The sequence below is a fragment of the Ornithodoros turicata genome, chromosome 9, assembly GCF_037126465.1.
Source record: "Ornithodoros turicata isolate Travis chromosome 9, ASM3712646v1, whole genome shotgun sequence".
NCBI classification, from domain to species: domain Eukaryota; kingdom Metazoa; phylum Arthropoda; class Arachnida; order Ixodida; family Argasidae; genus Ornithodoros; species Ornithodoros turicata.
The window spans coordinates 33,046,472-33,059,942 of record NC_088209.1 but is presented as its reverse complement, the minus strand read 5'-3'; the positions used below and the strand labels follow the sequence as shown (position 1 = coordinate 33,059,942).

At 45.1% G+C, this 13,471-nt stretch overlaps 1 protein-coding gene across 2 annotated transcripts; it reads left to right on the top strand.

The window, feature by feature from the left end:
- The first annotated feature begins 1,226 nt into the window (after positions 1-1,226).
- On the top strand, positions 1,227-12,493 carry LOC135368682 (neprilysin-1-like). 2 transcript variants are annotated; one of them, XM_064602127.1, is made up of 25 exons: positions 1,227-1,364; positions 1,439-1,583; positions 1,884-2,025; positions 2,094-2,669; positions 3,047-3,150; positions 3,235-3,250; positions 3,325-3,384; positions 3,582-3,764; positions 4,558-4,620; positions 5,432-5,616; positions 5,683-5,850; positions 6,840-6,923; positions 7,749-7,858; positions 8,317-8,446; positions 9,104-9,202; positions 9,312-9,389; positions 10,551-10,666; positions 11,323-11,381; positions 11,451-11,502; positions 11,562-11,629; positions 11,711-11,814; positions 11,877-11,936; positions 12,015-12,122; positions 12,199-12,248; positions 12,365-12,493. In XM_064602127.1, the coding sequence occupies exons 3-25, from the start codon at positions 1,920-1,922 to the stop codon at positions 12,465-12,467; spliced, it is 2,682 nt and encodes an 893-aa protein (XP_064458197.1). In that variant the 5' UTR covers positions 1,227-1,364; positions 1,439-1,583; positions 1,884-1,919; the 3' UTR covers positions 12,468-12,493. The 2 variants fall into 2 exon arrangements, with proteins under 2 accessions (XP_064458197.1, XP_064458196.1); XM_064602126.1 differs by having other exon boundaries at positions 8,218-8,446.
- The last annotated feature ends 978 nt before the right edge of the window (positions 12,494-13,471 follow it).

Genomic DNA, 13,471 nt, shown 5'->3' with positions numbered 1-13,471 from the left:
AAAATTACGTATGGATGTAAAGTCACGCTTCCACGCTGGATGCGATATAGATTTGACCAGATAACGTTTCAGAACAATGTGGGTACTTCAAAAATTATTTGTATTTATGATAAAATTTATCACGCATCAGTGGGATGTCACGCATGGAGCATCCTGCAATAAATTGTTTTACGCATACAAATGTTGCCTCTTGTTGGTGTTGAGATGAGGACAGTAAGTCACCGACGGACACACATCACAGAAACGGATATATCGTCAAATATACTTGCCATTGTCTAATATCTGGCAGGCTACACACAATGCACTGAAAGGACAACGCTAGTGCACCAATTGTAGTGCCTGTACAAAATAGTGAGTTTTAGTGCATTGTATGCCGTGTCGCCTTTGCGTACGTAGGGGATAGAGCGATGGTTCTGCGCACTGCGCGAAGCTGTCTTTATGGTTTGCGCGTGTGTAGAGCCACCAACGCTATCCCTTACGTACGCAAAGACGATAGCGTACGGTACACTAAAACTCTTTCATGTGTTCGCCAAAAGTACTGTTAGCTATAGTACCGAAAGTATAGTACCGATATGAAGGCAATCAGCGGTGACAGCTCTCTCTCTCTCTCTCTCTCTCTCTCTCTCTCTCTCTCTCTCTCTCCTGGTAAAACCCAATCGCCTCATATTCCTGTCTTTTGTGCTATATGTACTATATAAGTTGGCCAAAGTGCACAATGTGGTTCTTCCTGTGTCGCCTACAAGTGACAACAACTGAGGACAGTTGCGAATAGAAAGGGTATTAGGTCCAAGCGAAAAATGCAAGTTGTGTGCTCCATGAACCCTGGAGAAAACCGGAGACGTGACAGCGCCACCACGCAGCGTGATGGTGGCGATGAAAGAGCTCGCCGTTGTCGCCCTCACAGAGGTGGGCAACGTGACGACGGAGTGACGTCGTAGTGACGTGACGTAGTGTCATGCGGCCAGTCTTGAAAGCCAACAGGGAATCCGAGTGCGTATGACGTTATCTGGCGCAGGAGGGAGCGTGACCTCGCTGTTTCTAGCCATCCTATCTGAGGCGCAGCGATATTTTGGGTGTTGACGGACTAGACTGATTTTCCTCCTTAAATTGAACACGACTATAGATAGCAGCATGTATAGAAGGAGAAACATGTGTGATGTGTGATAATATGTAGCTCTACGCGTGCGGGAACTAGGTTTTCTGCAATGGGCGGAACGAAAAACGAAGAAGCAGCACGCGAAACAGCACGCTTGTTCGTTCCGTTCTCGAGCGACCAATGCCGAGCTCCTCACGCCTTTGATCACGCATACTACGATCACACAGTCAGCGATTATCTCCTCGGCCCAAGCAGTCCAAGATACGCAGTAAGTAATGGCAGGGATACTATGAGCCAAGTGAAATAATGATAGAGCATGACTACGCAAAGCGTTCTTTACAGTCTTTGAAAGCGCAACCAGAGCCACGAAAGAACACCCTATCCTCATAGGAAGCAAGCAAGCAGCTGTCGACAGCACGATACGGCTTTCTCCCTGTTCTTGTGCTGGGCGCACTGGCATTGCTACCGCACGCTATCGAACCAACAGGTATAGGCCTGTCTATCGTTACTGGGACACATTCTGAAAACTAACCTTCATGCAAGCTAGGAGCCTGCAGGCTGAGGCTCAAGTGCGCTTGCGCGATAGTTCAGGAAGTACCTCAGTGGCGTGCTCAGTAGCTTCGGTAGTGCTTCGGGCATGGGCATAGAGCTAATATAGCTAAGGCTACTGAAGATGGCGCGGAGGAATTTCCTAGGCGTTCGTGTAAGCGGGACTAACTCTGCCATACGTTTATTCAGTCTGGATCAAAACGGCGTGTTGAGGCATGACATGAAGTATTCCTTCTAGATTCCCTCTATTATTCATCCTGCTCATCTCATATCCATGATGACATTATTCTGGACCAGAGCACCTACAATGTTAGTGCTTGCAATGCTTCATACTGCAACGCGGACAGGAGGGAAAATTACGGTAGCTACGGATTCCACAAGTACGTAAGGTATCCTTAATGTGTGCGACGATAAATTTCATTTTGGGGCTGAAATTTTACTCTTTCAGCCTCGTCTCCAACGGACATTATGACCGTGAACGTTTCTTATATTGAGACTACTACTATTTCGGCTACGTTCAGTACAACGACAGGTATGCAAACTACGGCGACTGGTATGACAACGAATGCAGGAACAACTTCGCCAAGTATGACGAGTGTTTCACCAGTCAACAGAACTGGTAGTTCAACAGATATGACATCAAGCATGATGATGTCTGCATCATGGAGTGCAACGGGTGGTGCAACAGGAACTGCAACGGGTAGTGCAACAGGAACTGCAAGGGGAACTGCAACGGGTACTCCAATGGGAACTGGAACGGGTACTCCAATAGGAACTGGAACGGGTACACCAATGGGAACTGGAACGGGAACTCCAATGGGAACTGGAACGGGTACTCCAATGGGAACTGGAACGGGTACTCCAATGGGAAATGGAACGGGCACTCCAATGGGAAATGGAACGAGTACTCCAATGGGACATGGAACAGGTTCTCCAATGGGAACAGAAACTGGTATGACAACAGCCTACTCATCTAGCATATCGTCAAGCACGCCGTGTGATCTGTCACCAAACTGTTCAGGAGGTGCGTATACCTACAAATAAAATAGAACATCAGTTATGTTTGCGGTATTAGGTTCTATAGCGTTATAGAGCAGGGGTACGGTAGGACAAGTAAGTACTCCAACGTGTCGTCCCAGCATCCCATAAGACATGGATAAAGCAATCCAAAGTCAATTTCCAAGTAGTGGATTCAGCTGGTCGTTTTGATGATGATTTGTATTTGTGATGAGCTGGTCGTCGTAGTGGCTTGAGCGTGCGTGACCCACGTCTGTCGAGTTTCATTGGTGGTCCTGTTCGATCTTCGTTCGTTTGCAGGCTGAACCCACACTGGTATACTACACTGCGCTTTTCGCGTGGTTTCGCAGGATATCTATTAAGAGCATATATTTCTGTTTGCAGGTTTTGACATCATCAATGTTACGATATTTGATGACAACCTCACCATGTCTACACCAGACGTCAGCGTGACAACCCTTACACCGTTTTATACTTCGATTGACCCAGTACGTATATGTCAACCGGAAAATGATGATAAAAAACACCAGAACTAAACGAAATACACACGTTTGTTTACCTTTTTCTTTCAGAACAACGCTATGCCAGGTATACATGTTCCTTACTCTATTAAAGTCAACGTACGCAGTTACGTTAAAACTACGTAATTTCTCGTCCGTCAGAAAGCAAGCCATACCCTACAGATTATGAAGTCTGCAATACATCTTTCTGCGTCGCTGAAGGCAAGTATCGTAACACAGCAATTTTAATGTTGAACAGAGCCAGTCAGTTTACCTCGTTCGGCATAACTTCGAGAAACGTTGATGTCGATAATGTTGATGTTGACGAGAAACGTATCACTCGTTTACCCGACAGTGTTTACCCGATGAGTGACCGCTTCCTTGGTAATGCAAGGCAAGTAACGTGGTTACAATTTCAGGTACCGCGCTGAATAATTCCTTCAGTTCATGCTGCGAGCCTTGTGAAAATTTTTACGGTTATGTCTGCCGGGAAGGCTGGCCAATCATTACAAGCCCGAACTACGTAGAAGACGAAGACCATACGGGTTATGACACCATACTTGCTCGAGGTATTGAGACGAAAATAAGACAAGTGTTAGATGGTAAGTGTACGAGGGCTGTACATTACGATGGAACCTCTGTCAGGATAAAAATGGTACCTGTCTTCGTATGGATATGACCTAGAAGTATTGCGCACTTTGCATTGCCTTTAAGGCATTGCTCCCTCTTGATGGATGAGAGCTTACAGAGGCATGAGATAAGCGCAGTCAGCCAGTACCTACTCAGTCGGTGAACACTGGTCCATCTTCATTATTGTGCTGGTTGTAGCATGCTTATGATTTTTTTTCTTGCTTTCGTGTTAGCGCCGCGAAGCAGCTGTAGCTATGAGCGGCGTACAGATGTGGACAGTTGGAGAGAGGACAGCAGGAAGGAGTAGGGTGACAGGGGGGTTAGTATGCGTCCTGGGCCGACTTCAGAGGGAATTGCGCCGACATTCATCTTGAAAGTCTTCGGAAAACCCAGGGAAACACAGTCGCAAAACACAGTCGGTGGTAGGATTCGAACCCACCACCTCCCAGTCTTCGGCACATCCTTGGCTACCACCAACGAGCAGGATTCCTTATCCCGTTCGGCTATACCGCTGGTCATGCGTCGTTGATCAATAACATTATTTCGTATGTGAGCTGAGCTGGTGTCAAGATGCACTGCATATACTCGCCCGCGACGGTACGATATAGAAAATTTCCCAATTATTAGTATTATGTCACAGCGCATGACTACAGACATATGACCCCGCATGACTACAGACCAGAATTGAAGGCCTTGATAGAATTTGTGCGACTACGAGTAAGCAAGCAAAGTAAGTAAAGTAAGCAAGTTTTACATGCATTGCAGCTACGACGCAAGGATATCCCTCTCCACTGCAGTCTCTATGGAGCTCGTGCAAGGCGAAGATACGTAAGCAGTCGTATTTTGCCTGTACCCAATGATGTGAGAATGAGGTTGACCTCATTCGTCCTGTATTTGAATCATGCGGGACGTATGCAACAGTTGGTGGAGAAGTCTTCACGTAACCACTTTTTCATACCGCCTGGTGGGTGCTCTTTCCGTGAAAGCAAGCATCACTCAAACAACAACCAAGCCACCTTGAGTTCGCGCGTGGTGTTATATAAATTCGATGCCCAGCTATCATAAGTACGATTCTTAGCCTCCCATCCGGATAGAAGGGGAACGGGGATAATGAAGGCTCGCTGCATAAGACAGAACGATAGTAGTATCAGCCACGCGTCTGTCGAGTTATCGACGAAAGAACTGCACTCAAGCAGCACAATGTAATGAAAGAGGAGTGCAAGAGGGGTGGACGGAATGTGTCTTATCAATCCTCTTTAGATTCACGAGAGTGCTCAAGGGATTCCACCTACTCGTCCACCCCTATTGCACTTGTCTTTCAGTACATTGTGCTGCCTGGGATAGAAAGAGAACAGTAGAGGTCGTCAATATCTGGCTATGAAAATGTGCAAAACAAATTCAGTTGCTAAAAATCGTTTGTGTCGTGCTTGTTCCATTGTCCTGTTTTTTGTTTTTGTTTTGTTTTTTTTGTGTGTGTGTGTGTGTGTTTTACGGTATATCAGTTCGTGATTCGTGAATCGTTTATCGAATAACGAAAAAATCAGATCTTCATCCTGGAAAAACGGAGACAAGCAGAACATCTGATACTAAGTCAACCCTGTATTCATAAGTGATGACCGCCTTGCTTCTCTCCCTGAAGAAACCCCACCGACCGCAGAGATACAGCGCATACTAACATCTCTGGGCTGCAACCCTATCTGGACCCAACTAACTGCGGACGACGTCTTGGAAACGGTGGGGAACATCATGAACAGAATGGACATTTCACCTTTGCTTTTCTTCGAGATTGACAGAGACCCGAGCAGTAACAAGTGGATTCTGAGCGTAAGTGATATGCTCTACTCCGGAAGTAAATTCGAACTCTAGTGCAGAAACTCGTCTCATCTTCAGTTGGCTGGACCAGATGTCCTCATCAGCACTCAGCGTGTGGAAAATGACAGAACGGCAGCAATAACCGAGTTTACAAACCTGGCCTGTCTTTACTTTCGCCTGACTCACGGAACGACTGATCAAGACCTATGCGAAGGAGTGGCCGAAATTGCAGTGACGATAGCCGAGGCAAGCGTAAAGCCAGTTTGAACGCTCAATCGCCGAATCGCCGAATTTTGATTCGCAAGCTGAAGCACCGCGTATAATATCGGCATATACATAGATGACGGTACTTTCCAGCACACTGCATTCGCAGCGTGACTCAATCTGAAACCGTACTGATGCATGTCGAAAATAAGTCAGCCAACCTTGCTCTGCCCGAGCTCACAGCAGTGTACCAGCTAATCCACAACACAAAGGCAATGTGTGTCACAGACAGAATGGCAATGTGTCACAGTTGCACTACCAGTAAGCAGAACTCATATACACATTTAATTTTTTTCAAACCACGACCAGTCATACAGGCACCGTTCTGCGTGCGCTCCTTCTCCACTTGTGTTTCTCACTTGGTTCATTTTTACTGCTCAAGTGTAAAGGGAAATGTTGGGCGCTTGCTTAATCACATATTAGTCCCATAGAGCTACACCATAGGCCTACTCCATTCCTGCTTCATTCGTCCGCGTGGCACCTCCTCTCTGAAAAGCAGACGCCGCAGCGCGTGCGTGGGGCGCTAGCCGCGGCGCTCACAAGGACAACTGCGCTTCAACGTGTTAAAAAAGACACTGAAAGCATACTTACTATACGTCCTGGTTTGACTGCTAGGTGAAAATTTGCGAAATTCATTATATGCAGATCAATGTGTCCTCGTTCGGGGATTGAGAGGCACTTGAACTCTGATGCTGACTTCTTTTATATCCGAACCGTTTTGTTGAGAACCCGCTACCGCTATTATTTGCTTCGAGATTCGGTTCGGTTCCGACAAAAATATACGGTTCGGGTACGGTTCTCGGTTCGTGTTCGGGTTCGGTTCGACACCCTGGTCTGTAGGATGGATAACCAACAGGTGGTTTTTTGTGAGGCAGCGATTGTCTTGGCTTTCACCACTTAGTCGTGCCGTGTATCTTCCTCTTGTGATTCGTCATTTTTGCATAATTATATTTTATAATTTTTTTTTCTAGACCAGTACCTTAAAAAAGCACCCAGTTTTCAAGGCGGAGAACTACCAAATCTTCCATTACTGGCAGCTCCAACATATCCACAAAGTAAGCACACCGCCACAGTGGTTCATATCCGTTAAAACCTTTGGTGTTGGAGAAAGCCACTTGTACAGTTGTGAAGAAATGTGAAACTGGGTTGTAAAAAAATTTGCAGGCGATCACAGAAGGTGTTGCGATTCTCACTGGCAGCTGAAAATCGCACAAATTGTTTGTGTGTGTGTATTTTGGCTTTAATTAGACCTGAATATAGTTGAGTTACTGTTAGAGTTACTTCCCTAGAATATATTGGAGTCATATATCGGATATAAATAGCGAGCGTCGTGCGATTGATGAATCTCCCGTGAGATAAGGCAGAACGACGGTTTCGAGCGTTTTCGTTAATTTATACACCTTTTGTAATTTCACATTTTTTCATTTAGGTATACCGGTCATAACCACAGTTGCTCCGGCGCATTTAGGCATAAATTTCTTTCAAATTGTAATCACGAGAGAACAAATACACGTTTCACGACCGCAAATTTCGTACGAAAAAAACGCGTTAGAAACGAAAAATTATTTCACTTCGGTTCACTCACAAATTTCCGTAGCACTGTTATGGCTGACCTCATGCAAGTGCCCTTGAAGAACATTTTGACCACGAGGCTCGCACGTCAACTGGTGTGCAAAGAATGATTGTTTCAGAATGGTGTACGAAAACTGTTTAGCGCTGCATATATTGATATAGACCTCAACATTTGTACATGGGGCAATATACACAAATCGCGCCCCGTTCGTTGAAAAGGGATTACGAAAGCAATTACACAAGTGCTAGAAAAACTGCTACCTCTAGGAATGGAGTGCGTTCTACGAAATACCATTGGTGTTACGCAGCTCATGAATACAGTTATGGGGCCAAGCTTTGCTTTCACCGCGACGACTCGAATACTGGTGAAACTACCTTCCTTCGTGAACGTGACTCTAAAGCAGCTACTCTCAACACCGTAAGTACAATGAACACTGCCCAGGGGGCTTAATCGCTTCATCGTAGTTACGGTCGTTACTAGCCACGAAAGGCGGGAAAAGGTGGGCACGTGATAAAACACGTGCACGGCGCTCTTCGCGCGATACATGAAGGCCGTGGTACACGTCACGCGCAATGTGTCACGTGCCCACCTGTTTGAATGTCCCGGCACTCGTTAGCTTGTAACGACCGTAACGACGATGAAGTGATTAAGCCCCCAGATAAGTTTCTCTGACTGCCCTGACAAATGACGTAAAGGAAAAATGAGTGTTGTGCATGCTTTCAGCTTTACCATGTTTTCATTGGGATACATTTAGAGCACTTGTTTACTGTGTACAGGGAACACGTTTACAACTACTTGGCATTTCACATGGTGGTGTTCATGGCTCCTTTCCTGGGTATTAATGAGCTTCTACCTACAACCTTGTTCACCCTCAGTGGTAGAAAGTGGAGAAAACCTGCCAAGTGGAGAGTTTGTGTGCATCTGATCAACAAGCTTCTGCCCACACTAGTGACACACACATTCTCGAGTCCATTGGCGGGTGCCAAAGGGTTCTACGAACTTATGGTGATATTTTAATTCATTCAAAATATATCGCACTGTTTTTGACATTGTGAGAAAGGATGCCACGGAATATGCAAGATTGCATTGAACCCCCATCAGCTAAAGCTGAAAAGCACATGTAGCGCGAAACCCACGTAGAACAATGCAGTGATATGTTAATGCACGGTTCGTGACATGCGGAGTGTTAATATTCATCAAAAAGACTATTGATCAGCGCCGCCCAGCGTATAGCACGTCAACCAAGCAGGGAGCATTGCCAGCGCTCCTAATTTGGTAGACGAACTACGCTGGAAGCTATAGGGGCGAACAAGGCCGCGCCGAAAGCCAGTATCTTGAGGGGATTACAATGGTCCCTGAAAGGGGCGCGACCCTTGGTCCTACTTTTCTTTCAATAGGAGGCTGCGAACACGTGCCCATTTGTGGTACCCTGCCCTCCCCTTCCGAATTGTTTCGGTTTCAGTCTGTCAACCAACGTCATGACGTTTTTCGGGTAGAGGTCTAGGAGGCAGCGAACAAGTGCCCATTCGTGGAACCCTGCCCTCCCCTTCCGAATTGTTTCGGTTTCGGTTTCGGTTTGTCTAGCAACGTTATGATGACGTTTCTCGGGCAGAGGTCTATTTACAAATCAACCCTTTTCATGCACATCATTCTTTAACACAGGGTGACGTTATGGCCGAAGAAATCCGTGCTGCTTTCCTGGAGTCCATTCCCGATATCAGATTTCTCGACCTGTGGAGCAGAAATATTGTTTTGACGAAGGTATTGTGCTGTACAATCACTGTAGCACAGGAGGAGTCTCCCATATACGTGTACCTTTCCTGCCCATGTACCCATACCCACATATACCCATGTATACCTTTCCTGCCAGGTCAAGAACATACAAGTCTACACGTTCTTCCCTTTACGGCTCTCAACCACCGGACAAGTCGTCGCTTACGAGAGCGAAGTGAGGAAACTGTTTAGTTGCTCTTGTGTCATAAAACGCCAAGTCATCATCATCGTCATCATCATCGTCAGAAAATTTTAATTGCAATGAATGAGTGCCATATTAAGATTGGTCTAACCTCAATCTATGCGCGGGCAACCTACTGGGTCTTTCCACACGAATTTCGGCCCAGTTCCCCCTGACGTCTGCCCAGGACGCATACTCACCCCCACCCCCCTGTCCCCCACTCCTCTCTTCATCTGTCCACATCTGTACACCGCTCATATAGCCACAGTTGAATCGAGGCGCTAACACGGAATAAAAAGAAAACGCTACTGTGTATTACGGTTTGTGTGTTTGGTGAAAATAAAGCAGACAGGGCGTCCTGGTGCGTGTCCAAACCACAAGGTTATCAAACGGAACAAAGCGAAAATAACTCCACGATTGGCTTGTTGTGATAGTGAACCCCCTACTCCTTCGACATGGCAAATATTAGTCAACAATTTTATTTATTGGTATTTTTATGGTGCCCATGAACAGCAGTTGCCTAGGTGATGGTGCGCCCCAAAATTGAAACACAACCAACAACGTAATAGAAACAAGCAAAGGTAATAGTTGCAAATCTAGAACATAGGAGATGCTCAGGCACTGAAATGCAGAGTCTGAAATAGTGGTGAATGAGGAATCGCAACATTAGTCAAGAGATGATCATACTAGCGTCGTAATAGTAGACAAAAAAGATCGCAAAAGTTCGTAAAAATGTCCAAATCGTACTCACGAGAGATATTATTAAAATTAGCCATAAGAAGTGATAAAGGACAGCTACCACAATGCCTGTCGACTCGAAACACGTATGAAAATCTTAGCATCTTAGCTGGGGCGTTAAAAGGAACGAGGGAAGTAAGTGCTAGGCAATCTTATCTAGAATGGAATACATTCTATAGAAAAACGTCAGAAGTCGTCGACACCTACGACAAAGACAATGGAAGTAAACATAACGCAGTTGCATAGCAAAAGAATTGTTTCATTGTGGCAGTGTCGACTTACCGTATATAGCACCGTCCCGAAGACTATTACCGTCCGATAAGGACTATTGGCTGCACAGCCTTGTTCATATTATGTGTGTGTTCAGCGTTTACATGCTTATGCGTGGGGAAGAATGAGAATGTTTCTTATTTTCAGGTAGGTGCCGCAGTGCCAGATTACCGCAACAACTCTCTGGCATACTTTTTAGACGTCAGCCAGTATGTCGCCGGCTCGTGGAAACAAGAAGGCCGACTGCGTTATTTTCATAAGAGGTGTGTGAAAACATTTTCGCTCTCGGTACCAACCAACCGCACGCAACCATAATCGCAGCACGTGTTTCGCAGTCAGGTATGATCAATATTGGTGAAAATTTGTTACCGCCACGTTGTTGCGATTTAATTAGACAGGAGGGCGCTCGAGGGATGATCACTTTTTTGTTTCTTTTCTAAGGGAAATAAAAGTTTTTGTAGTAGTAGTACGTTTGTGAAGCACTCTTAACCAAATACGTAACCAAATTTTACGTAACCAAAATAAAGTTTTAGTTTACTAACTCTCTATGAAGTGCTTTCATTACAGTGGCTTGTGTAACATTGAAAGAAACTGAAAATTTGAAGTTCAGCATGCTCTTTTACACTCGTATTCTAGTACGTTTTAATATTGCATGGCGTCGGTATATCATATAAGAGTGCATAGCGAAATGTTATACTCCTGTATCGAACTGGTTAAAAGCGCACACCGAGCGCATGTTTCGCCCTTCCCTTTTAGCGCTTTTAACGAGTTCGGTAATCTAACCACATGCCCAAAAAGCGACTATAAAAGTACTCTTCTAACTGGCAACGCTATCGGTATATCGGTAGATTTCGTTCTTAACGAAACCATTGGATAAGATTTGCATTACAGACTCGTGCACGGACTTTCTTAATTCCAGGTGGAGACGATCTATTTTTGATACCAAGTGCGAATACATATTTTCCGACAATGCCATAAGTAAGTACTTGTGCTGATAGTATCAATAACTAACACTCAGCGTCCCGTTGTACTGCAACTTCATTTCAGTTCTTCCTGTGGGTTTATTCGACTTCGCTATACCCACATCAGCAAGAGAGAAGTAAGATGTAACAAATGTCAGAACCATTTAAAACTTCCTCTCGTTTTTTCTTTTTTCAGGATGTTTCATATCCCAAGAATTGGCCCTCGGATAACGGAATGTTTATTTCAAGTAGCGTTCGAATCTGGTTCGTTTGACGTCTGCATGGGAAATACAAAGTCCAGAATGTGCGCAACTACTTCTTTTACTTCTCATACTTGTTTTACAGCTAGCTATTATAACCCAGACGAGCTTTTATGGACAGAAGATTCAAGGAGCCGTTATCAAGACACACTTGACTGCTTTGCAAAACAATACAGCTACGAAAAATATGTAAGAAAAAATATATTTACCTCGATATATTCACCGTGATTTTTTCATGACTTTTTGAACAGCAATTATCTGAACTCTACACGGCTGCTCAGGACAATGCTGCGATCCTCGTGTCTTATAAAGTAAGTTGAAGGTGGTTGAAACAAAACCGAAACTACTCACTCACTCACTCTGAATGTGACGTCTGCTTTTAACTTCAGGTATTTTTCGATCAGTTATTTACTATCAGATATTTCAATAAAGATTATCAGCTCCAAGGGCTGACAAACGTTACTGCGAGACAGCTGTTCTTCATCTACTACGCACGGGTACGATCATTTGGAACGTTCGCCGCCACAGTATTTTAATGTCTACCACATTCACTTTGCTTACTCTTTATCGTAGGGATTCTGTCGAATAGGGAACCAAAAAGTGAAAACTGAGCATGAAAACAGGTAAGCGAGCTACGGTTCGAAACAAACGCCTGCTTCAGGTCACTCTGAGCATATATCGTTATCTGCTACACCTGCAAATTTACGCGGGAATGTTGTGCAGTCTGCTTTTCTTTCAGGGTGAACATACCTCTGATGAACAGCAACGAATTTGCTGAAGCATTCGGATGCCCCGTCTCGTCCGAAATGAACCCTGTTGAGAAATGTTATATTTGGGAATAGCTATAAAGTGCTATATAGTGGGAATAGCTATAAGAGTTTTCGTATACACTGTTCCGCGCTGTCAACTATAAGATCTCTTTCGATATCTAGTGCTAATAAATGCGCTATCGAATATGCTCTCATGCCTCTTACGCGTACGTCCACTCGTGAACTAATAGTGAGAGAGGGGCGACACAGGAACTTCTCTTGGCGCTAGTGTGAGGAAAACCTGGGCAGCGTTTCACATTGACGTACGTCACCTCTGTTCATATTCAGTAGGCAGATGAGGACAGGGACTATCACAGCGTACTGCATGTAATCCTGCCAAATATTCTTTTTCCGGCACCGGAGCTGGTCTACTGCGGCGCTGCCAACAGTAGTTGTCCATCGTTCACAAGCACCGTGCCGTCACTGAAGTCTTCCTGAACCGATACGGCTCACAGTCCACAAGCAACCTCGTGACTGTCCTTCCACGTCAGGGTTGCGTAGTTGGAATGATTCCGGAATCATTCCTGTTTTATAGCGCCTGGAATGGAATATGGGAGTGGGAGTGCGTTGCGTGATTGTGAGTTCAACTCGCCGACGCAAAATTTAGCCATCCGGGTACCGAAAAGTAACCATACGTGACACTGTGGCTACCGAAGTAGCTACCATGCCGTGAACGTATTTTATTTTAGGAGCACTACGTAACACATGAAGAAATCGAAGTGAAATGTAGAAAGAAATCCATAGAAGACAACCGAGAGACACGGACACAGAAGACTCCACACGCAAGACAACGTCTCCTGTGTCCGTGTCTCTCGGTTGTCTTCCTGGATCTACACCAGCTAGCCTGCACTGTTTCCCATGTTTCTTGTAGAAACAATCCTGGAGCATGTGTACCCACCTACAAAGAATTCTCATTGACTAGATAAGATTCACACACAACTTTTCACACACTGACTAGTGACTAAGTTTTCATGTCATGCGTGCCTCCGGTGCAATGAAGGACGAAGGTGCAACGCCTGACGCCCGAAGATCAAACT

Coding starts and splice junctions, on each gene's coding strand:
- LOC135368682 (XM_064602126.1), top strand. CDS start 1,920: ATGATGACATTATTCTGGACCAGAGCACCTACAATGTTAGTGCTTGCA. Junction 3,385..3,581: donor ATCTTTCTGCGTCGCTGAAG/GCAAGTATCGTA, acceptor TTACAATTTCAG/GTACCGCGCTGAATAATTCC. Junction 9,203..9,311: donor GAAATATTGTTTTGACGAAG/GTATTGTGCTGT, acceptor CTTTCCTGCCAG/GTCAAGAACATACAAGTCTA.